General features: G+C 44.8%; 2 protein-coding genes and 1 long non-coding RNA gene across 4 annotated transcripts; 1 reads left to right on the forward strand and 2 right to left on the reverse strand.

Annotated features, from left to right (window-relative positions):
* Positions 1 to 1,541: 1,541 nt before the first annotated feature.
* On the reverse strand, positions 1,542 to 4,769 carry OAZ3 (ornithine decarboxylase antizyme 3; the record flags this gene model as incomplete). The annotated part of the gene is given in 6 exon segments (XM_058693233.1): positions 1,542 to 1,788; positions 2,538 to 2,623; positions 3,125 to 3,300; positions 4,174 to 4,248; positions 4,250 to 4,310; positions 4,597 to 4,769. Coding segments are annotated over 6 exon segments (714 nt in total), but the record flags the coding sequence as incomplete, so codon positions are not given.
* Positions 4,770 to 7,708: 2,939 nt separating this feature from the next.
* Positions 7,709 to 11,600, forward strand: MRPL9 (mitochondrial ribosomal protein L9). 2 transcript variants are annotated; one of them, XM_058715728.1, is made up of 7 exons: positions 7,709 to 7,876; positions 8,050 to 8,206; positions 8,660 to 8,784; positions 8,989 to 9,039; positions 10,063 to 10,164; positions 10,675 to 10,758; positions 10,842 to 10,954. In XM_058715728.1, exons 1-7 carry the CDS (start codon positions 7,760 to 7,762, stop codon positions 10,866 to 10,868), a joined length of 663 nt encoding a protein of 220 aa, XP_058571711.1. In that variant the 5' UTR covers positions 7,709 to 7,759; the 3' UTR covers positions 10,869 to 10,954. The 2 variants fall into 2 exon arrangements, with proteins under 2 accessions (XP_058571711.1, XP_058571710.1); XM_058715727.1 differs by having other exon boundaries at positions 7,722 to 7,876; positions 10,865 to 11,600.
* Positions 11,601 to 11,903: 303 nt separating this feature from the next.
* Positions 11,904 to 17,258, reverse strand: LOC131503940 (uncharacterized). Its single transcript, XR_009257699.1, has 2 exons — positions 13,045 to 17,258; positions 11,904 to 11,993 (listed from the first exon to the last, which is right to left on the reverse strand). It is a non-coding gene; the product is annotated as an uncharacterized LOC131503940 (long non-coding RNA).
* Positions 17,259 to 24,390: the final 7,132 nt, after the last annotated feature.

Genomic DNA, 24,390 nt, shown 5'->3' on the forward strand with positions numbered 1-24,390 from the left:
CCATACAACACCCAGTGCTCATCCCAAAAGGTGCCCTCCTCAATACCCATCACCCACACTCCCCTCCCTCCCACCCCCCATCAACCCTCAGTTCTCAGTTTTTAAGAGTCTCTTATGCTTTGGCTCTCTCCCACTCTAACCTCTTTTTTTTTTTTTTTTTCCTTCCCCTCCCCCATGGGTTTTTGTTAAGTTTCTCAGGATCCACATAAGAGTGAAACCATATGGTATCTGTCTTTCTCTGTATGGTTTATTTCACTTAGCATCACACTCTCCAGTGCCATCCACGTTGCTACAAAGGGCCATATTTCGTTCTTTCTCATTGCCATGTAGTACTCCATTGTGTATATAAACCACAATTTCTTTATCCATTCATCAGTTGATGGACATTTAGGCTCTTCCCATAATTTGGCTATTGTTGAGAGTGCTGCTATAAACATTGGGGTACAAGTGCCCCTATGCATCAGTACTCCTGTATCCCTTGGGTAAATTCCTAGCAGTGCTATTGCTGGATCACAGGGTAGATCTATTTTTAATTTTCTGAGGACAGGGAGGGCTTTTTAAGGATCTGTAAGATGAACTACAAAACTTAAAACTAGCACATGAGGATGCTTTATCCAGGGTTTTGTTTTTTTAACCTAGTAATTAGGCCTACCCATATACCGCATGGGTTTTCCCATAGCCAAAATTTTCAAAATTTATTTTCTCAGAAAACTCTCAGTACCGTGTGTTAGAGAAAGGCTCCAGTGAGGGAGCATCTCTGATGAGTTTGTGGGATCTTGGAAGAATCCTTGGAGGGCTGCCATTGATTTGACAAGGTTTCGGACCTTGGCTGCAGTGAACTACCGCGGCCCCCCCCTCCCCCCCAAAGCAGGCTCAGCCCTGGGGTTGGCAACTGCTCCACAACAGGGTCACGAGGCCCACTAGTCAGTCACCAGGCTCCTCGGCCCCTTGGCCTTCACTCTTAAAGGGGACCCTGATGTAATTCATTGGTAGGACTTCTTGCTGAGGAAAACAAGCAGTGCCTCATTCTTAGCCGTGGCTTCTTCCCGTGAGTACAAGTCTGTTCCATTTATGTGGCCTTTATGTCTCATCAGTTCATGTCCCAGTTGGATGGGCTCCAACACACCCTGTCCTTGTCTGGAACACCCTCTTCCATATTTATTTTGTCTTTTGAAATCCTCCCCTTGAGCCAAAGCTGTGGGGTCCAGCTACCTTCTTGGATTTTCTCCACATCCAAAGAGAAGGAATTCATACTTGTCTCTAATCCAATCTGATATATGTGAAGGAAAAACTCCCAACAAGGCTTGTCTTTCTGAATTCCCTAGTCCCTGGCTTTTGCTCTTGGCAAGTACACAGTTACTGGTTAGAATAAATAAATGGATTTTGGAGTAGAGGGGAAAGCAAAGGAATCTAAAATCCTTGGCTCTCTTCCCTGACTTTTCCATCAAACGTTTATTCTATAGTGAATTCAGTTCTGTAAGGCTAATGTTCCACTACAGCCAACCCTGCCTTCCCCCACACCCCCAAGAAATAGTGAACACTTGAGGATTGCACTACCCTTTATTTCTAGAATGAAAGGTGTCCTGAATCACATCCTGGTTCGCAGTGGTCAAGGCTCCCAGCCCCTCAACAGGAATAGGCATGTTCAGGGAGGCTCACTGGGCAGGTGGCCAAGTTCCCTTTCAAGGGGATATACCATAAAGATGACATTGTCCCAAGGAGGGAGGACAGGGTGATCTGGTCTGACCACTTCAAAGCCCATATAGCTGAAGGCCCGTAGCAGGGCATCTGTGAAAAAAAATTAGAACATTTTTTGAGGCTCTATACAACTGTTTCCCTGGATTTGGCTTCTTTAGGGAGTGGCTGAAGGGAAGCCATGTAGTGCAAGCATTAGGGTGGTCTGCTTTGGACTAACAAACCTACACTCCACCCCTGACTCTAAGGCTTGCTAAGCTTTGTGACACTACAAGTTACCTTTTCGGAGCTTTAGTTTTCCCATTTATAACATGGTGATCTTCCTCAGAATTTGATTAAATAAGATGATGATCATGAAATGCCTAACAATGATGGTGTACTAAGCTCTTGACCATCTTCTGTCCCATAGAAGTGGGGGAGGAGGAGGGAGGAGGTCGTAGTTTCTGGAACGTGTGCTCCAAGCATCCGGATAAACCCATTCCTGTCTTTCTGGCCCTATACCCAACACTTTCACACTGTAGGTGCTTAATACATTTGAGGTCCTTTCTGTCCTACCAGCTACATGCCTTGAATAGTTCTGTTAATGTCACCAGTGCTTCCTCGGTCTGGCTTCTGAAATCTACCTTCGAGGCTTTCCTCATAATCCAAGTGTAATCTAAATTAACAGAGTGCTAGTTGCCTTCATTTCCTTGGAACAGGGGTGGGGATGATGGTGGTTAAATCCCTGAAATGTGTATGAGTGTGATCTTTTTTAAAAAGTTGGGGAAGAGGGTCTCCTACAAAGGAAAAGTTGCTGTCAGCTGCTTCAGCACCATGGGCCAGAAAGGACTGCCAATCCCTACCTCTGTCATTCCGGTTATTTTGGAAGCTTACAAACACCAAGTCCACGTTGGTCTTCTCCTCCACATACTCCAATGTTGCAGTCAAACTAGGGGCCAGAAAGAGGAATCCTAGTTGATGAAATATTTAGTGAATTCAAAATCCAAACACCTACTTGAGTAGAAGAAACCTCATGGCTTTTTTCCTGACTCAGGCCAGGAAATGAAAGTTGATAAGCTGGTGTTGGTAAATGTTTCTCCGAAGCCCAGGGATTACAACAGGACTGACCTCCATATCCTAGAGGGGCCTGGGGAGAAGGAGCCACTCTAGAAAGACAGTCCGAAGACACATCCTGTTGTTGATCCTCACTTCTGTGTTTCTGAATCGGGGTCCATCAATCTCCCGGGGGGCTCTTCTCCCTTGAAGCCCAGATCCTGGCTCAGCTCATGGGCTTGCCTGCATGCCAGTTCAGTGGTGTGAAAGTATCTAGCTCCTGAATCCACCCTCATGGGTTAGCACACCCACCACCTGATTATGACATTATGAAAGAAGGGACCCTCCTGCCTCTTCCCCGCTCACCCACCCCACTTTCCTATCAGGGCTCAGTCACCTTTCCCAGTTGCCTTGATCCAAGGCCTGATATGGGATATCCAGGAAGAGTCGATGATCACTGAGAAGGCCGTGCCAATGGGTAGAGGTCTGGGGGGTGCGGCGGAAGTGGAAGTCTAACTGTACTGGATCCTGGTGAAGCAGGGGGTCAGTAGCCAGCACCGTCAGGTTCCCAGCCTGGAAAGGGAACAAAAGAGTAACACAGTCTCCTGTTCTCATCTAGTCCTCAGGTCAGATCTCAGGCCAATTTGGCTGTGTCTGAGGAAGCAAATTTGGGGCTGACCGAATTGGAGCCAAATCCTCACTCTGTCCCTTAGTCCTAGGACCTAATTCTCTATTGTGGAGTTTTCCTTGATACCAATCTGGAAACCAGTCAATGCAGTTGCAGTATCACTGCCTGTTAACCTCACCCGAGGGGTGCACCAACACTTCAGAAACATATTTACATCACAGAGCTTTGTTTTTGTTTTTGTTTTTTTTTTAAGATTTTTAATCACACCCAACATGGGGCTCGAACTCACAACCCCGAGATCAAGAGTCGCATGTTCCACCAACTGAGCCAGCCAGGGCACCCCTAGGGAGCTTATTCTTTAAACAATGCTGTGTCATCTGTTTACGGACTCACTGACCGTGCTCTTCCACTTTTTTTTACATCATGGGAGTTTTCTCTGAATTCTCGGATTTCTCAGTTAAAATGCAGAGGTCACCCACAGGCATGTTATTGTAGTATGGTACAGGGCCAAGTCGAGGAGTTCTAGGTTCTAGTCCTCTCTTGGCATCTAAACAAGTTTCCGTCCCAGAACTCTTAATTCGTTCTGCTCTTTGTTCCAACCTCATCTTTCCCCATCCTGCTTCTCACCACCAGCTCTGTGATCTTGACTTAGTATCTCTGGGCCAGAATCCTTGTTTCCAAAGCAAGTAGCTGTTCTGCGTGAGCCTCGAGATCTAAAATTTGTTCTCCAGTTAGCTAATTATGCCCCTTCTCCCTAAGGTGTCATCACAGCAAGCCAGGGGCCGCCCCCGCACAGCATCAGTGTGCAGTCCACTTACCGAGTATAATTCTTTAAGCTGGTCGTGGTCACCCTGCTCAGTGCTTCTGACCCCCTGGAGGCCTGCTGGGGACTCAGGAGCACTGAAGGCAGGAACGGGGCCGGAGTGTCAAGTCCTCCCGTTCCTTATATATGATGCTGGTTAGGAAAAGGGGGCCCAAATTAGTTTACCTCTGCATCTGAGAAGGGGAGGGGTTCATAACTTCCAGGTACATAGGACCAGGCTCTGGCACTATCTTTTGTGGATGAGCCTATCTGCTTCCATTCTCCCAGGCCAGCCAGGTGGGAAAATTTTAAGTTCCATGCCAGCCTTCCATCCTATTTTGCTATTATTATCTCTCGCCACTTGGGAAGTTCCTTCAAATTCTCTTATTTTTCCTGACCGTTTATGTAAACAACTACAAGTAGAGAGGAAAACAAGTACCTTTTATAACAAGGCAGCATCTTCTCCCGGAGGGTGATCCGGTATTTGTAACAGTAAAGGTAATAGGCGTATGGTGACCAGATCGGGTAGAGGTAGTTCCGTGTTTTTCCCCTCTTGATATAAGAAAGGGAGAAGATAGAGGGGCGCAACCTGTTACAAGGCAGTTTCTCAGTTCAGTGCCTCCCTGCGGCAAAGTGAGGTTCAGAGATGAGTGGCAGGGGTTCAGGCAGCCTGGTGTCATTGTGACCCGGTGGGCACTATGACATGGGCAAAGGGTCAGCCCTATGTCACTTCAAGACTCCACTCTGCTGCTCCTCCACCCCACCCAACCCCCTTAACTAAGCCTCCTACTCACCTAGTATGTACTTCATGGCTGTACCAGTGATTTTTTTTCTTTTAATTGTACCAGTACTTTAGCTTCTGTACTGATTGGTGAATAGCCCTGCCTGAACACTTGTTGAGTGCCCTCAACCTGGCCCCTTATTCCAGCGGCACGCGTGCATGTGCGCACACTCACGTAACACACACCACACACATCCCACTTCAGCAACTAAATGGTTGGTGTCTGACACTGTAGGTTTCCAAAGCCCTGATCCAATGCCTGACTTGATTCATTGGTTCTCAGTTCCTATCAACTCAATATTTTTATTGTCATCCCTACCTTTAATAATCCAGGGGTGCTACACATTGTTGAACTTTCTCATTGCGCTGGAGGGTAGAAATTGCAAACTATAAATGCCTTTAGGAGCCAAGACAGCTAATGGAAATTAATGGAGCTGCTGGGTGGGGCTGTAGCAAAATGGAAAGCTCATAAACTAAAATAAGCTGACAACTCAGTTTCATCCAGTTGCAGAAATGCAGACTCAGTGCTTCCAGATGATATGATTTTTCAACATAAAATGGAAAGATAGATTTTTGTGCTAAATTCCTCCAAATTTTTTAAAGGGGTGGTAATTAAAAAATAAAAGCTGTTGATTAAAAAAATCAACATTGTGAGCAAAATTTGATTCTGGGGCCACCAGTTTGAGACCTCTGCATATTCATTCACTCATTTCATTCAACAAATATTTATTGAAGGCCTACTGAAAGCCAGGCAGAATTCTAGGTGCCGAGATCCACCAATAAACGAAGATCCCTGCGTAATGGAACTTAGCTTCTAACAGTGAGAAGACAAAAGAAAACAGTAAACATTGTAAGAAAACTTAGGATGTTCAATGAGAACTGCTATGGAGAAAAGAGCAGGATAAAGGAAGGTCAGGAGGTGAAGGGGGTGGGGCAGGCTGGGGAAACAAATACAGTGATCCAAGTAGGCCTCATTGAAAAGATGGCATTTAATCGAAGACTTAAAGGAAGTGAGGGAGTCAGCCAAGCCAGCATCTGGGGATAAGAGGATTCCGTGCCTACGCAACAGTGGATGTAAAAGCCCTGAAGAGAGTGCCCGGTGTTTTCAAGAAACAGCAGGGAGGCTGCGGTGTAAGTTCTGAGGAAAGCAGAAGGTGAGGTCAGAGAGCTAATGGGCCAGATTTGGGAGAGCCTTGTAGACTACAGTGTGAGGAAAGTCACTGTGAAGTTTTGAGTAGAGGAGTGATATGATCTTATCTATGTTTTTTAAAAGATCCTGACTGTTGTGTTGTAAATAAACTGGGGAGCATTAAAGGAGATTTGCCAAGAGACTACTACAGTGATCCAGGGGAAAGATGGTGTCTTATTCCAGGCTGAAGCACTGAAGGTGGGGCGAAGTGGTTGGATTCTGGAAATTGTTTAAAGATAGAACCCCAGGATTTCCTGGAGCATGAGAGAAAGAAGTTGAGTCCAAGAACTGAAAGAAGTTTCCATCAACTGAGATGGGTAAGGTTGCAAGGTGAGACAGTTTGAAGCAGGCTCTAGAGACAGGTTTAGCTTGGAGCATATTAACTTTGAAGTGTCCACTAGACACACAAGAAGAGGAGTAAGCAGGGGCGCCTGGGTGGCTCAGTCCGTTAAGCGTCTGACTTCGGCTCAGGTCATGATCTCACGGTCGGTGGGTTCGAGCCCCAGGTTGGCTCTGTGCTGACAGCTCGGAGCCTGGAGCCTGTTTCAGATTCTGTGTCTCCCTCTCTCTGTGACCCTCCCCCGTTCATGCTCTGTCTCTCTCTGTCTCAAAAATAAATAAACGTTAAAAAAAAAATTAAAAAAAAAAAAAAAAGAAGAGGAGTAAGCAGCAGGCTATTCGAGTTGGGCGAAGTTAGGAGACGTCTAGGATGGAGAACTTTGGAAGTCATCAAGACTGAAGGAGATCAAAGCGGGGGTGTATACTGAGAAGAGTAAAGATCCAAAGACTGTCCTAGGCAGCACCCTAAGAAGTTTGGAGAAAAGGAGAAACCAGGCAAGGAGACTGAAAACTGGTGAAGTAGGAAGAAAACAAAAACAAAACTGGTGTCCTGGAAGCTAAGTGAGGAAAGTGCAATTAGGAGGAGGGACAACGTTTACCGGTCAAACAAGTAAAACAACACGATGCTGAGAGCGCCCTTACACAATCTCCGCTGCCAAAACAGACCCTGCTCATCCCATCTAGATGGTCTTCTCTCGAGGGCTTGAGACCCTCGAACGGTCCAGACTCTACCACAGTTTCCTTTTTCTGTGGCTCATCTCCCTTGTGATTTTGAATTCTGCTTTAAACACGAGCTTAAATACCGCAGGTGTAAAGATTAAGGGTTAGCCTCCTCCCGGGGCTGCCATAGTTTTCCAGAGGATTCCATCCCTCCCCCACTTTTAGGCAGATCTGCAGTAAGGAAAAGGGAAAGCAGCGTCCCTCTTCCCTCATCATCCGGTTATCACAGAACGCCAGAGCTGGAACCCTCAGAGCTACTGCAGCTAAACCGAAGCCCCCATTTTAAAGCGAAGCCAAGAGGGACACGGTGCCTTTTCCAGCTCCCTCCATGATCTGCCAACAACTACGGGCGTCCCTGCCCCGAGAAGAAACAGGGAAGAGGCGATGAGGCAGCGCTGAAGCACGGAGCTTCGACCCAGACCCTGGCTGGGAGGCCGGTCAGACCCGGGCCGGGCCTGCCCCTCGGCTTCGCCTGCGGGAGCAGCGGCGGCTCAGGCGCGCCGCGGGCAGCCGCTGGGGCCTTTCCTGCGCCGGCGCCGGGGGCCTCCTCCGCTCTCCCTCGGCGCCGGGAACATGGCGGCGGCTGGGGCGTGGGTGCTGCTGCGAGGAGCCGTCCGGGAGCTGCTGCGGCTGCCGCTCGCGTGGGCCGCCCCCGGCCCGGAGCGCGGCTTCAGCCTCTCTCACAGTCGGGTGAGGCCCATCTCTGAGCCGTGGCGGTCCTCGCCTCCGGCGGGGCTCTTTACGCCCGAGTATTGCTTCCGAGGGGTTCCGGCCTGAGGGTGGCGGGTTCACATTGTGCCGGCGCCTGAGGGCGCCAGGAGTTTCCCCGGGAGACTCGCTCACCCCCGCTCCCCGACTGCCAGGGCACGGTCATCGTGGAGCGCTGGTGGAAGGTACCGTTGGCTGGAGACGGCCGGAAGCCGCGCCTGCACCGGCGACACCGCGTCTACAAGCTGGTAGAGGACACGAAACACGGGCCCAAAGGCAACCTGGAGCTCATCCTCACCCAGTCGGTGGTAGGTAAGGCCCGGCAAAGGTATCTCCCACCTCAGGCTGGCCCCGTTTGGCGTCAGCTCTTTCCTGCCCTCCCCGTTTAGCTATTTCTCGCCGTTTGTAGAAATGATCTGCTCTGTATTTGAGGAGAGGAAGCCATAAAAAGTACTGTGATTGTGCTATTGGCCTCCTGCATAGAAAAAGGAACGCGAATGGGGCAACTGTGTAGAGGGGAAAGGAGGCCCAACAGCATGTGCTACAATGACTGAAACCCTGTGATGGGACAACTCTCACTTTGTACAGGGAATGTGAAACTTCTAAATCACGCCGTAAAAAAACTAATTAGAAGTCCCTTAAGTGTTGTTCTTAGTATTAATATTTTTTCTAGGAGGAATAAGTACTGTGAGAGAATAAGAGGTGCGTCTTTGATCATCGCCTCTTTAGGAGGTCATCTGATCCAGTATCTGTTCTCCTTGGCAGGACTTGGAGTCCGGGGTGACCTGGTCTCAGTGAAGAAACCTTTGGGCCGGAATCGACTGTTGCCTCAAGGTCTGGCTGTATATGCATCCCCTGAAAACAAGAAACTCTTTGAAGAGGAGAAATTGGTGAGCAGAGGGACTTGGAAGAATAAAACCTTAAGATTTCTTCTAGTAACTTCCTTCCCTTTGATATTTAACTTAAAAACGAAATAGGGATTAGAAGAATAGGAATCCAGAAACCCAGCCTATGTCCAGCATAATAAGAGTTTGATATTTATCATGGACTCATTTTTCTTTTCATTTTTTTCACCTTTAACTTTCTTTTTCTAGCTGAGACAAGAAGGAAAATTAGAGAGGATCCAGACCAGGGCAGGTGAGATGGTGAGTAAAAACATGGAGGAGTTACCAGCCTTCTCCTGAGAGGTTCCTTGATTTCCTTGAAGTATCCTGATTGCAGACACACGTGTAGGAGAAAGGGGAAATGCTTGGCTGCCAAAACTGGTTTTGAGAACTCCTGGGAGATCCTGACTTGTTGGGTGAAGTGCCCTAGCTTATTGAGTAAAGCCCCAACCCAGGTAGTAGGGGACCCATGGAAAAGTGTGAGATGAGGGCTCTGCCTCCATAGATGAACAGACAAGTCACAAAAAACATAAGACACATGAGAAAGTGATCAGTAACTTCAATGCAGTAGATTAGAAGAATGACATGGACCAAAAAGGATTAGAGTGATGGAGAGGGCTTTTCTTCAGATGGGATTAGATTGGCCCTTGTGGGATTAGTAGGCTTTGGATAGGCCAGGAGGGTGGGAAAGGTATTCTTAAGGGAGAAAAAATGTACGTAGATAATTAAAGCACGCTTTAACATAAAAGGTAGACCAGTCTAGCAAAAACAGAGGACTCATACAGGATAATGCTTAATACAGGATACATACATACATACATGAGGATAATACTCAATACAGGATAATGTAAAGAGAGTTGGGGTGAGATTTGTAAAACATTTTGAATCCTCGGCTGATGAATTTATATTTCATTCTATAAGCAGAAAGGAATTGTTAATGGGATAGAGGTGGGACTGAAGGGCCAGAAGTATTGGGTTAAAATGGTCTACGAAAGCCATTCTATCCTGGGATGTATCAGTGGTCCCCATTGATAAGTCTAACTTTGACATGGCCTGTTTCTCCTTGCTTAGGAACAACCAGGAATAGGTGATGTTCTCCTTCTTTGTACAGAATCAGCCTTGAGGCAGTAGAAATACTCGCTTTCCTATTCATCTTCTCACCTGTATGCTTGTGAGGCAGACATTGTGCCTCTTTCCTGAATTCAGACCTTGTGCCTCTTGCTAACATGTTTCTTCTCCTTTGATTCCAACTCTAACCTAGCCCCTGTTTATATTTTCTATCAGACAGTGACGTTTCTCAAAAGCTGTCACCTGGAGGTGGGGATGAAAAACAACGTCAAATGGGAACTAAACCCTGAAATAGTTGCCCGCCATTTCTTCAAAAATGTGAGTGTTCCCAAGCACCAAGCACCACTGTCCCTCTGAGGGCAGAAGCTACCCCTGGGAAGGAGGCCCAGGATCGATCCCTTCATTAGGAAAGGGTGTGATCGTCCAGCTGGAGTTAGGGAAAGTGTTCTTGGTTGCAGGGTTGAGAAAGGGAAATGACCAAAGAGTAAGGGTGGTCAAAATTTGAAGACTGATAGGAAAAGATGGTGGTATCATTTATTTCCTCTCTAGGAAAAACCTGGGAAATGTGACCCACTGTGGAGTTTCTACTCTTGTGTGGAGGAAGTGATTTTGGTCTCAAGCCCTGTTTCTCTTTGGTGGATCCTCCTACCTTTCTGAGAAATTAGGACTGAGTTTCTCTGCCACTATCTGTGGCGGGTAAACATGGTATCAGCCAGGGTAAACTCAGTTTTATTCATTCCTGTACAGGAAATTCCAGAACCTTCTTTGAGGTTGCCTAGAGTTGCAGCAACATAAACAGAGCTCCTTTTGGCTTTGACTTTTTTGCAGCTTGGTGTTGTGGTCGCCCCACATGCATTAAAGTTACCAGAAGAACCCATTACACAGTGGGGCAAGTACTGGTGTGAGGTGACGGTGAGTATTTCACGTCCTGTCTCCTTTTTCTGGCTGGGTAAAAAGCTTGGTATTAGCTCTTATCTGCCCAACTAACCTCTGAGGATTCCTTTGGTTTTGTGTACAGGTAAATGGACTTGACACTGTGAGGGTACCTATGTCTGTGGTGAACTTTGAGAGGCCCAAGACCAAAAGATACAAGTACTGGTTAGCCCAACAAGCTGCCAAGGGAATGACCCCCACCAGCTCCCAGACTTTCTGAATCTACTCTCCCTCAAAATCAGACGAGCAGAATCAGGGGCCCCTGGAGGGCACAGTCAGTTGAGCATCTGACTTCAGCTCAGGTCATGGTCTCTCGGTTGGTGAGTTCGAGCCCCACATTGAGCTCTGTGCTGTCGGTGCAGAGCCTGCTTCGGATCCTCTGTCCTCCTCTCTCCCTGCCCCTCCCGCACTCACACCCTCTCCCCAAAATGAATAAACAAAAAAGAAGAGCCGAATCAGGAGCAGTGGAGCAATGATGGGCCATCACCCTGATCAACTCCCAGCTCTGACAAAATAGTGGAATTTTACAGAGCATATGGAGACATCAGCCGAAACTGCATGTACACGTTGAATCCTCCGTATTTCCCACCTCTGTCTTGGACTGTTACCACATCTGGCCTTACTGGAGTAGTTCTGCTCAAGGAGTACCAGGCTGTAGATTTGATAAGCTGAATATTAACAGATGGAAACAGTCTGGATCTTATTTAGCCTGAAATTCACTGGAACAAATGGAAGAGCTAGTCACTGTCTCCATCACTAGGCTCATTCTCATACAAACTGAACATTTGTATCTCAAGAGGAAATAAAGAGATTGTGTTCTTTTTACTTATTTTTTAGTTTATTACAGTCTTTACAGTTAATTTTATGCAGTTATGATTTAGTACTGCACCTTTATGTCTTTACATTTCTCTCAAGCAAATGGCACCATGTATGGTCTTTACGTGTGTGCATAAGTTTTGATAAATTTTACCTTTTTAATTTTTAGTTTTTTTTAATGTATAGTTGACAACACCATGTTACATCCTCAGGTGTACAGCGTAGTGATTGGATAATTCTATACATTATGCTGTATAGCTACCGTTTGTCACCATGCAGTGCTATTACAAAACCATTGACTAGAGAGATTGTGTTTTTAGATGCTGTTTACTGGGCATGAGTAGACTGGGGGCAGAACTTCCAAGTAGATTGTACTCTTGAGCTACTGGGGTTTGGTGCTAAAAAGGAAGGGAAAATAAAATTCATTTATAGGCTATATCCCGTGGGTGCTATGGGCAAATTACTTAACAAGCTGATATGTCTTAGGTCTTAAAAGTCATTTTTGTTAGGTATATTTATAAAGCTATAAATATGAATAAGCACAATGGATTCTACTTTTCTAAAGGGATCCAAATAAGGCCTAAGGGTAATTGTTGGAGAAAATGAAGCAGCAATGAAAAAAGCTTAAAAAGGGAACTTACTTTGTTTCTGTAACCCTGAAATTTTGAAAAAGATGGCATCTTGGTTTCCAGAGCAAGGTTAAGATATAGGGCTAGTCATTGGGTAATTATGGAACAGGTATGTTGATAGGAGATAAGGGAAGTAGATAATTCTGCCTAAGTTCAAGGTCTACGAGTGGAAAAAAGATCCAACTGTTGACAAATGGATTGTGCTAGTCACTCCAATACAATGTGAGGTCACACAATTTATGACTCTGCTGTCTTTATCAGCTCAGAGAGACTAGTTTGTAACCTAATGTTTGAGCTCACCTACCACTATGAGTCCATCCCAACTGATAGAAGTCTATCATCAGTTGCGCTGAAAACTAGCCAGCCACACACTTGCAGACTCCATAACTCAAGGTGTGTTGAAACTTACGACTGGTGTTGTTTGAAATCTGCCATTTCAATGACCTTCATCCCTACTGTTACTGGTGAAAAGCTCATTTAACACATCTTTCCACACCACCATGTCCCCATCAGAACATCTCTGAAATTGCCTGAGCAACAACCACAACATTCCACACAGCTCGTCTCAAAAGTGTTTAAATATTTGTCATAGTGTAAGTTCCTGGCGAAACAGACTGAATTGGAAATTTGTGTGCAGGAAGTTTATGGTGAAGGGATCTTAGACTGGGTCGACACCTGTGGGGGAGTCCAGGAAGCAGGATTTGGTAGAGGAGGAGGTTAAGCTGGTCTCAACAAAGACCTCGGTCAGTCCCTCACACTCAAGCTAGGATGGCTGTGTGGAAATGTGTACTCTTATTGAGGCAAATGGCCACATACGTACCCCCACATTGGCTAAAAAGGGGCCATGTCCTTGGGTGAGGTGTCTGACTTCAGGAAAAGGCAGCTCCCAAGGGGACTCGGAAGAGCGCCATCCGCATTCTTAGCAGCTTGGGAAATGAGTGCTTCAGTCCTGAAGCGGGGAATCTGGGCAGCACACTAGGTCTTCACTATAGTCCACCTTTCGTGCTGTTCGGATCCATTGTTTCTTGAGTTCTAGAGTGATCCCTTCAGGATTTGATGGGCCTCTTTTCCTGGGAAAACTGGTTAACAGAGGAAGGTCTGGGACAGACCATAGCCCCTGCTGCTGTAACTTACCCTGTCTGCACTGGTACTCATCTCCCTTCTCTACTCCCCATCTAGATTCCTACCCACACCCCCTCAACTTGTACTTCTGGTCCAAATAGGTTACCTGATAAGGTACCTGGTCATATTGCCCTTGCAGGCCATGACTGCATCTGTCCATTATCAGAATTGATACATGTGTCAGAACAGTATTCCCAAGTGTGGAGTATGCTGTCTGTAGACCCTAATGAGGTTTGTCAGGCACTGTATTCCCTTCTTGGGAGTGAGATGTGAGAAGTAAAGTTTCTCCTTTACTTTGGAGGGAACATCCTGGCATGGTCCAGACCACTGGACCTCTAAAAACATTACTGGGTATTTGCAGTTTTATGTACCACTACTTGAAGGATGTTTATCCTATCAAGGCCTCTAGTGTACTTGCCATTTCTTGCTCATCCTGTACAATTACCATGATGTCATCAATGAAGTAACATGATGATCTGTGGAATGTCCATATGGTCCAGGACATATTATGACAGGGTGGGAGGTTTTACATGGTCCAGGTGCAAGACTATTCCTGCTCATCCCAGTAGTGAAAGTACTTTTTATGGTCCTTTCTTACAGAGATGGAAAAGAATATATTGCTCAGATTAATGGCCGCTTATCATGTACCTGCAGCTGTGTTAATCTCTAGCAAAGACACCACATTTAGCATTTAGCACAACAGATACAATTCAAATGACTTGATTGAGATGGCTGTCATCCACTGTCATCCTCCAAGAACTTTCTGATTTTACCAGGGACCAGACTGGTGAATTAAATAGTGTTTTAATGGGCCCACCATCCCTGCATCCTTTAGATCTGCAAGAGGGCCACTACTGTGATAGTTTTTATTATCTTGGCCTGAGATGGTAGCGGCAACTTCAGGAGCTTCGTGTTGGCCTTTCTAACCCTATCATGGTTAGTGTAGTTCTGCCAACTATCAAATATATCCATCTCAGTTACCCATTAAGGACCAGTGAAATGACCGCTGGGTGGATCTACGAACCCAGTAGGACCACTGAGAGCTAGACCTGAGTCTGGAATACATTTGTCACCCCATCCCCATACACTGCCACTCTACCAGGGGGCCATGATGATGCTTCAGATCCATGGACATCAGTATCAGATAAGACCCTGTATACAACAGTTTCTCAAATGGTTGAATGTGCCTCTTTCTCCAGCATGTATTAAGCAAAGGTCGTGAGTCCTTATAGGACCAGGGGAATTATTACCTTGAATGAAGTAATGTGATGATCTGTGGAATGTCCATATGGTCCAGGACATATTATGCTGGACCTGCAAGAGGGTCATGCTGTTTCAAGGTCTTTTGTTCTAGGGGCCTAGCCTCTTACATCAGTTGTTTCCAGCTGAAAAACTGGTTCGGGAAGACTTCTTCCACTGACAGAAATCACCTTCCCATTATAAACAACTAAAAAACCAGACAAAATTATAAAAAATGTTTATGGATATTGAAAAGCAAGTAGTACAGAACTTCATTAAATGAGAAAAGGGAAATAAATGAGATGAGCCCTATGATAGCCTCAGTTTACTGAGAGTTGTGCCCAACTCTTTTTTTTTTTTTTTTTTTGACAAAGATACCAAAACAATTCAATGGAGGAAAGACAGCCTTTTCAACAAACGCTAGAGCAATAGGCACAAAATAAAACTTAACCTACATCTAACACCTTATACAAAAATTAACTCAGAATGGCCACGAACCTAGAGATAGTTTCCTGCACTGTGCTGTAGGGAGCATTGCAGAGGGGGGAATCTCAAAGCCAGAGATTAGAGCTGGTGGAGGGTCATGAAGTCCCACCTCCCCTTCCCATGCCAAAGCAGTTCACAGAAAGTTAAAACAGAAGTTTCAATTTTGATTCAATCTCATAACACAAAAATATCTAGGTTCCAATAAAAAGTCATCATGGGTTGCCTGACTGTCAGAAGAGCCCACGACTCTTGATCTTGGGTGGTGAGTTCAAACCCCATGTTGGGTGTAGAGAGATTACTTAAAAAAATAAAGTTTTGAGGCACCTGGGTGGCTCAGTCGGTTGGGCATCCTACTTCGGCTCAGATCATGATACCACAGTTTGTGGGTTCGAGCCCCACATCAGGCTCTGTGCTGACAGCTCAGAGCCTGGATCCTGCTTTGGACTGTGTGTCTCCCTCTTTCTCTCTGCCCCTTCCCTGCTTGTGCGCTCTCTCTCTCAAATATAAATAAACATTAAAATAAAGTCATTATATATGGGGAGGGGGGTCTCTCATCATACCAAGAACCAAGAAGATCTCAAACTGAATGAAAAAAAACAATCAATAGGTGCCAATACTGAAATGACAACACAGTCAGCAGGGCCTAATCAACATTTATAGAACACTCCACCCAACAGCAGCGGAATGGACCTTTATTATGCTCCAGCAGAACATATACCAAGATAGACCGTAACCTGGACCATAAGACAAATATCAACTGATTTAAAAATGGAGTCATACAGAACATGTTCTCTGATGACCATGGACATAAGATAGAAACCAACAGTAGAAAGAAAGGAGGAAAATCTTATAATACTTCAAAGCTAAATGCACTTCTAAATAATTCATGGGTCAATAAGGAATTCTCAAGGGAAATAAATTTTAAATACATTGAACTGAATAAAAATGAAAACATACCAAACATTGTTGCACACAGCTAAAGCAGTGCTGAGGAAAAATCAAAGCACTAAATGCATACATTTTATCTAAAGTCCCACCTTAAGAACTTAGAAAAAGAAGACCAAAGTAAACTCAAAACAAGCATAAGCAAGGAAATAAAAAAAAAATAAGAAAAGGAACAGAAAGCAAAGCAATTTATAAAAGAAAAAAAGAGAAAATCAATGAAAGAGCTAGTTCTTTGAAAAACACCAATAAAATCGACAAACCACTAGCAAGACTGACTAAAAAAAGACACAAACTACAAATATCAGGAAAGAAACATAGCATATCACTAGAAACTTCACAAATATCAAAAGATGACAAGGGAACACTATAAACTCTACATGCATAAATTTGACAAAATCGACCAAATCCTTCGAAAAGCACAAACTACCACAACTGACCCAGGGTGAAACAGATTGTTTGAATAGCCCTATAACAAGGAGAATTAATTCATAAAGATCCCCCCCCATATCCCCCAAAAAAGCTCTCAGGTCCAGATGGTTTCTCTGGAGAATTACCAGATGTTTAAAGAGGAAGTAACGCTAACTTTGTATGATTTCTTCCACAAAATAGGAGGGAATATTTCCCAATTCCTAGTATTACCATGAAAACAAACAAAACAATAGTACAAAAGAAAGTACAGGTCAATATCTCTCATGAATATAACTGCAAAACTCCTTAACAAAGTATCAGCACATAGATTTTATCAAATTGTGGTAAGATTTATATACCATGCTCAACTGGGGTTTATTCCAGGGATGCAAATGTGGCTCAATATTCAAAAGTCAATCTGTGTAATCTACCACAGTAACCCTCCAAAGAAGAAAATTACATGATCATCAATTGATGGAGAGGAATCGTTTGGTAAAAGTCTACACCCATTCATGATTAAAAATATATATATTCTCAGAAAAATGGGAGTATGGGGAAACTTCTTCAACTTGACAAAAGCACCTACAAAACGTCTACAGTTAATATTATACTTAATGGTGAAAGTCTGAGCACTTTTCTCCTAAGATCAGGAAAAAGGCAAGTATATCTGTTCTCACTCCTCTTCAACATACTGCTAGTAGTTCTAGACAGTGCAATAAGGCAAGACAAGGAACTAAAAAGCATACAGATGAAAAAAGAAAACTGTCCCCATTTACTGATGACATGATTGTCTATGTAGAAAATCTTACAAAAAAGGAATCTACAAAAAAATCCTAAAAATAAATTCACACACACACACACACACACACACACTCATGTGGACACCAAAATTAAAAATACACTTTAAAATTGTTCAAAAATACATAGGTATAAATCTAACAAAACATACGAGATATATATGGTAAAAACTACATGATGTCGATGAAAAAATCAAAGATCTAAATAAATGGAGAGACATACTGTGTTCATGGATCAAAAGACTTGACATAGTAAAGATGTCACTTCTTCCCTATACTGATATGCAGGTTTAATGTAATTACTACCAAAATCCCAATTTTTTTTTAATTTTTTTTTTAACGTTTATTTATTTTTGAGACAGAGAGAGACAGAGCATGAACGGGGGAGGGTCAGAGAGAGAGGGAGACACAGAATCTGAAACAGGCTCCAGGCTCTGAGCTGTCAGCACAGAGCCCGACGCGGGGCTCGAACTCACGAACCGTGAGATCATGACCTGAGCCGAAGTCGGACGCTTAACCAACCGAGCCACCCAGGCGCCCCCCCAATATTTTTTTTTGTAAACATATACAAGATTGTCCTAAAGTTTATGTGGAAGGCAAAGGAACTAGCATAACTTAATGAATTTTGAAAAAGAAGAATAAAGTGTGAGAAATCAGTCTACCCAAATTTTAGATTTATTATATAGCTATAATAATCAATGCTGTGTATCCCTGTAGGTGGAGAGATAAACACATAGATCAATGGAACAGAATACAGATCCCAGAAACAGACTCACAAATGTGCCCAACTCTTTTTTTTTGACAAAGATACCAAAACAATAAAATGGAGGAAAGACAACCTTTTCAACAAAGCTAGAGCAATAGGCACAAAATAAAACTTAACCTACATCTAACACCCTATACAAAATTTAACTCAGAATGGCCACAGACCTAAATATAAACTAAAACTATAAAACTTTAAAAAAAAAATAGATAATCTTCAAGATCTATGAATAGACAAATAGTTCTTTTTTTTTTTTTTTTTTTAAGATTTTTATTTCTAAGTAATCTCTACACCCAATGCAGGGCTCAAACTTACAATGCTGAGGTCAAGAGTTGCATGGTCTACCGACTGAGCAGCCCGGCACCCCAAAGAGTTCTTACATTTGATGCCAAATGATCCATAAGAGGGAAAATCAAGAATGTGGACCTCATTAAAATTTAAATATGCTCTTGGAAAGCCCATGTGAAGAGGATGAAAAGACAAGCTACTGGGACACAATATTTGCAAATCATGGATCTAACAAAGGAGCAGTATCTTGAATGTAAAAAGAACTCTCAAACTCAAAGTGAAAAAAATTACAAACAATCTGACCAGAAAATGGGCAAAAGACCTGAACATATTTTATCAAAAAGGGTATATAGAGGGAAAATAAGCACATGAAAAGATATTCAACATAATTAGCCATGAGAGAAATTCAAATTAAAACCACAAATGAGATCTTACTATACACCTATCAAAATGGCTAAAATTAGGGGTGCCTCAGTCGGTTAAGCATCCAAGTTTGGCTCAGGTCATAATCTCACGATTCTGGGTTTGAGCCCTGCCTCGGGCTCTGTGCTGACAGCTCAGAGCCTAGAGCCTGCTTCAGATTCTATGTCTCCTTCTCTCTCTGCCCCTCCCCTGCTCACGTTCTGCCTCTCTCTGTCTCTCAAAAATGAATAAAACATTTAAAAAAAATTTAATGGCTAAAATTAAAAACAGATAACACCAAATGCTGGTGAGGATTCAGAGAAACTGGTCAGATGTTCCTGGTAGGAATGCAGGATGGGATAGCCTTTGGAAAAGGCTTTGGCAATTTCTTACAAAGTTACACATGCCCTTACCATTTAACTTAGTAGCCCTGTTCCCAGGCATTTACTAAAGAGAAATGAAAAATTACTAATGATATATTAATGTTCATAGGAACTTTATGACCCCAAATGGAAACATGGTCATCAGCATTACATAAACAATGGAATACTGCTCATCAAGGTAAAGGAACTAATGATACACACTGCACTGATAAATCTAAAAATACACTATGTGAGGAGCACCTGGGTGGCTGGGTCAGTCAAGTGTCCGACTCTTGGTTTCACCTCAGGTCACGATCTCCCAATTTTGTGAGTTCAAGCCCCACTCGCACTATGTCTCTCTCAAACTAAATAAATTAATTAAAAATAAATATATAAAGATACGCTATGTGAAAGAAGACAAACACAAAGGACTACATGCTATATGATTCCATTCACACAAAACTCTTGTGACAAAGTATCAGCGGTGGCTAGGAGCCAGACTTTGGATGGGGATTGGACTGCAAAGGGGCATGAGCAATGGTGGGCTAGTAAATGTTTAACAACCTGCTTTCAGTGGGAAGGAAGCCCTGGTTTGTAGCATTTGCCAATTTCTGTGGTGTAAATACCCCTTCCACTGACAATTTCATGTATCCAGTGTGATGTCATTGAACACTGCGTATGCAAGAGGTGCTAGCTAACAATCAGATCTCATTAGATGTTATAAGTTGGCTCTTCTAGTACCTCACTGGGCATAAGGGAATGTTGTGGGATGATGGAAATGTTACCTATCTTGTGGTGATGGTTAATTTGAAAAACTTACTAAAATGTACGTTTTAAATTGGTGAGTTTTAATGTAAATAAATTATACTTCATTAAAAATCTTTTAATGTTTATTTATTTTGAGAGAGAGAGAGAAAGAGAGAGAATAAGTGGGCAGAGAGGGAGAGAGAAAGACAGAATCTGAAGCAGGCTCCAGACTCTGAGCTGTCAGCGCAGAGCCCAACGAAGAGCTTGAACCCACAAACCATGAGATCATGATCTGAGCCGAAGTCGGACGTTTAACTGACTGAGCCACCCAGGCACCCCAATAAAGGATGATTTTTTAAAGCTGGCTCAGGTGTAGAAACAGGAAGAAACTATAAGGTTTTCTCTTTTAATGAATTGTAACTTTTTATCAGGTGGCTGTCCTCAGCCTCCTGATTGTCCATCCTTGATTTCTTTTTATGGTACAGATTGGGCAATAATAGCCTTGTTGAGAGGTGCCTGGGTGGCTCAGTTGGTTAAGTGTCCAACTTTGGCTCAGGTGATGACCTCACAGTTCATGAGTTCGAGCCCCGTGTCTCTGTGCTGACAGCTCGGAGCCTGGAGCCTGCTTCAGATTCTGTGTCTCCCTCTCTCTCTGCCCCTCCGCCACTTGCTCTATCTCTCTCTCTCAAAAATAAACATTAAAAAAAAATAGCCTTGTTGAGTGCCATCTATCTCATTCCTAGGAAAGCCATGTTCTGTGAATCATCTCCAGCAATCTGCCAATCAGATTCAGACCCTGGATGCCTGTCCAACCTTCCCGCCCAGTGCAGTAATTCAGTTACTTTGATTCCAACAGTTAGGCACCCACCACCTGCCTGTTCCAGTGCCCTGCCATCCCCACTGCTACCAGTGAGCCCAGTTCTGTGACAGTTCAGCACTAGCCTTTAGGGCGAGGCCATCCCTGAGCTTCTCAATGAAACTGGTGCCTGTCTCACCAGGACATTCTTCATTGCTTCAGTAGATGGACTACCCTTGGGCCCTCTCATGGAACATAATCATTTGGTGACTTTTCTGGCTTTACTTAGCATATTTACTCTAAGATGCCCATGTTTTTTAGCCCTTTGATGTTCCACCATCTACCATGACTGTTCTGGCATTTTTGTAAAATTTTTTATTTTTTATTTATTTTTGAGAGAGAGAGAGAGAGAGAGAGACAGAGCATGAACAGGGGAGGGGCAGAGCCAGGGGGAGACACAGAATCTGAAGCAGGCTCCAGGCTCTGAGCTGTCAGCACAGAGCCCGACACGGGGCTCGAACTCACAAACTGAGATCATGACCTGAGCCAAAGTCAGACGCTTAACTGACTGAGCCACCCAGGCACCCTGTTCTGGCATTTCTGCTTCACTTAATGTGGGCCATGGTTTCCTCTGACTTTCTAAGAGGCACCTTATCCGAGTATTAGCAACATCTCTTGGGGGCCTTGTTAGAGCATTAAGTCCTGTATCATGGGAAGTTACTTCCATATCCATCTTCCTTATCAAACTTTATATCCCACTCTCCTTGATCCAACACCTCATAACCCAGCCCAGCACATCTTCAACCATCTGCAGCCAGTACATGCTGGCCAGACCCACTGGTGTCTGCAGGGCAGTCTTCCATGAGGGGGCACCCAGCTGGGTAAGGGAGGAGGGATGGCCTCTGACAGGAAGAAGTAGATACTTATGCAGGCCAGAGGGATGCAGGAGAATGGGGGATTCAGGATGTTCAAAAGCATCGACCCAGATGTCCCAGTCCGTGTCTCCTTCCAAACAGACCTGCCAGAGTTAAGAATTCAAACTTCTCGGGAACTCTCCTACTCTCATAATTAAATCTTGGAGCTTATTCTCAGGGTCCTGAAGATGCAGGAGGTAAAAGTCTCTTTATAAGTTGCCAAGGAGGGCCTCAGGCTTTACAGTCGGCCTTTAGCTGGTGATTAATTACCCTCAGCCCTTCATCACCTTTTCCCGAGGCATCAAGAGCCTCCAGCAGAGCAGCCGCCCAATCCCACGGTCTTTATAACTTCTCAGATACGGTGTATTTCCCCCACCGATGCATTGCCCTTCCCCAGGATCCCATCCTACTTCACGGCCAGTGAGGGTTTCAACAATTGCACTGATCCAGTGTGCGGGGGCCACGCATGCTCTACCTACCACCGGGGATGGGGGCCTCACTGCCAGCTGGCCAACAGGTGATTCGGCTTTGAAATCCTTTGAAATCCCCATTTGTTTTCCCATAGTTTGAGGCCACGTCAGGTGTGCCCACTGCCGCGTCCGGTCGTATGGCGCTGCTCCAGCTTCCTGATCAGGAGGAAGAAGAAGACACCCAGCACCCAGCCAGATAACCCGAAGGCTCACAACTCCTGCTACAACAGGCTTGTTTCACCCCAAGACTGTGGGCATGGGTGGGCACGGGTGGGCACCGAGCTGCTGACCAAAGGCATGGTGCAGCGGTGGTCAGGAAGCAGAGATCCGGCCAGTGAAACCCCGCCACCTCCTGCATGAGGACTGCTGTCAACAAGAATGCCCTGGCCACCCTCAGCAGCACCAGGCACACGACCCGCAAGAGCAAGTACCACCCAGATGTGCACATGGCTGCCAGAAGCCTGTGCCGGTGAAGAGGGGGCCGCCCCCATCAAGAGCTCCTGAGCACCTGCCCCCATCTCCAAAGCAATAAAGATGTCAACCACACCAATCTATCAGTAAAATATAAAAAATAAAACAAAATCACAGTTTAGATTCAGCTCTCCTTGGTAGTCTTGGCACCAATTCTTGGCAGGTTGAGTTCCCGGGCAAATACACTTTGAGACCAAAATCTGAGTAAAGGGTGCCACTGGCTGGCTCAGTCGGTGGAGGGTGGGACTCTCCATCTCAGGGTTGTGAGTTCCAGCCCCATGCTGGGTGTAGAGATTACTTAAAAACAATAAATAGTGTTTTGTTTTGTTTTTTAAAGAAATATGAGTAAAGGCTTATGAAGCTTGTGTTGGTATCAGTATCACCTGTGAGAGCGAGAAGGCCACAGAATTGGACAGAGGAACTCTGGAGCTCTTATGACCCTTCAGAGTTTTCCCTGCAGCGGCAAGAGAATCAGACCTCTGTCCTCCGACACTGACCAACCGCTACAGGCTGTCTCAGGAGGGGGAGTGGACTTGGATGATTTTTCAATGGATGGCAATCCCTAGATGGGTCTCAGCTGAGAACTGTTAGCCACCAAAATTCCCAGCAGCATGGACAGGAGGGGGCACAGGGGTGAGTGTGTCAGTCCTGAAGAGGGGTGTCCGGATGGCACAGCATAGCATCCACTACAGCACCTTTAAGCACCGAGGACAGCCACAGACAACTTCTCTTCCCTCCTAGCTGGTCTGGGGTGGGCAGGCAGGGCCATCAGCTGAGGGAAAAAAAATCAGAAAGTGGCATAGTCCAAAACCAAACAATGTGTTTGGATTGTATAGATGAGTCCTAACACCGCTATGACTTCTTCAGTACATGTGATCAAGAATACACTGGGCAGCTCACCTTCCTCGAGGCGGGGGACTTCCCTTCTTTACACTCAATAGATGTTCCCATATCTTGTTCAAGACGAAGTGCAGAACAGTGAATTCACTAAACTCATGGAGCCGGAAATGGTTTTGAATGAGATATAGCTAGCACTCAATGTTAGCCGAAGGGATGACTGGATTTTGTCCTCACCTACAGTTAGAAGGCTGGTTAACTACCCAGAGGTATAACACTTCCGTGTTCCTGAACTGTCATGTAGCCGCGCTTTGTTCTCCAAGCTAAATAATTCTAGGTGTATTTTTTCTAGCATGAAATACTGGAATCACATTAGATGGGAAATCAGGGGGTTGCCAGCCCTTCTGCCACTCATCAGTGGGCAAGTTTCTTCATCTGTCACTAAGATCGGACTTGTGGATCTAAGGCAATTTCCACTTGGAGAAGGTCTACAATTCAGTCCTCTTTGGCATTTGGTTTTCTTTTCTCTAGTCATGAAGTGTGGAAATGAATCACAGTAATCAACTGAGCCTCGTTCCATCAGATTCTGTTTTCAGGTACTTGTTAATTGGACAATGAAGCCACCCTACAGCTATCAGACACCTACTAGCATTTTGTTCTCCCCACCCCCAGAGATCCTCACGTCTCTGTACTTCTTTGAGGGCTCTGTGTTGTCACTTCTCCACCCTGATGACACAAGAATAGGGTACGTTGTGAAGTCCTGCTTCTGAAGGATCTCCGATTCCAGTCTCCCTGGGGCCTGTGAGAGATGGGGTCAGAAGTGTGATTACTGAAGCACTGTGTTGAGCCCGGAAGAAGCTTTCTTGAGAAAGCTCTACATCATCAGTCTCACAGTAAATAGTCCTAAACTCCAACATGTTAACTTGCATTTAGTTTACTCCCTTTCTTCACCAGGGCGCCCACTGTGACCTGTCCTCGGTAACCAATCCTGGCCCTGGAGAGAGAATGCACTGAGTTCTGCTCCTTCGTTGAAATAATACCACGGGCCAGACATGGGTATGGGTGCCTGGGTGCGTAATGACAGCCCTCACAACAAATCCACAAGGGAATGTTATTCCC

The sequence above is a fragment of the Neofelis nebulosa genome, chromosome 2 (genome assembly GCF_028018385.1).
Source record: "Neofelis nebulosa isolate mNeoNeb1 chromosome 2, mNeoNeb1.pri, whole genome shotgun sequence".
Lineage (NCBI taxonomy): Eukaryota > Metazoa > Chordata > Mammalia > Carnivora > Felidae > Neofelis > Neofelis nebulosa.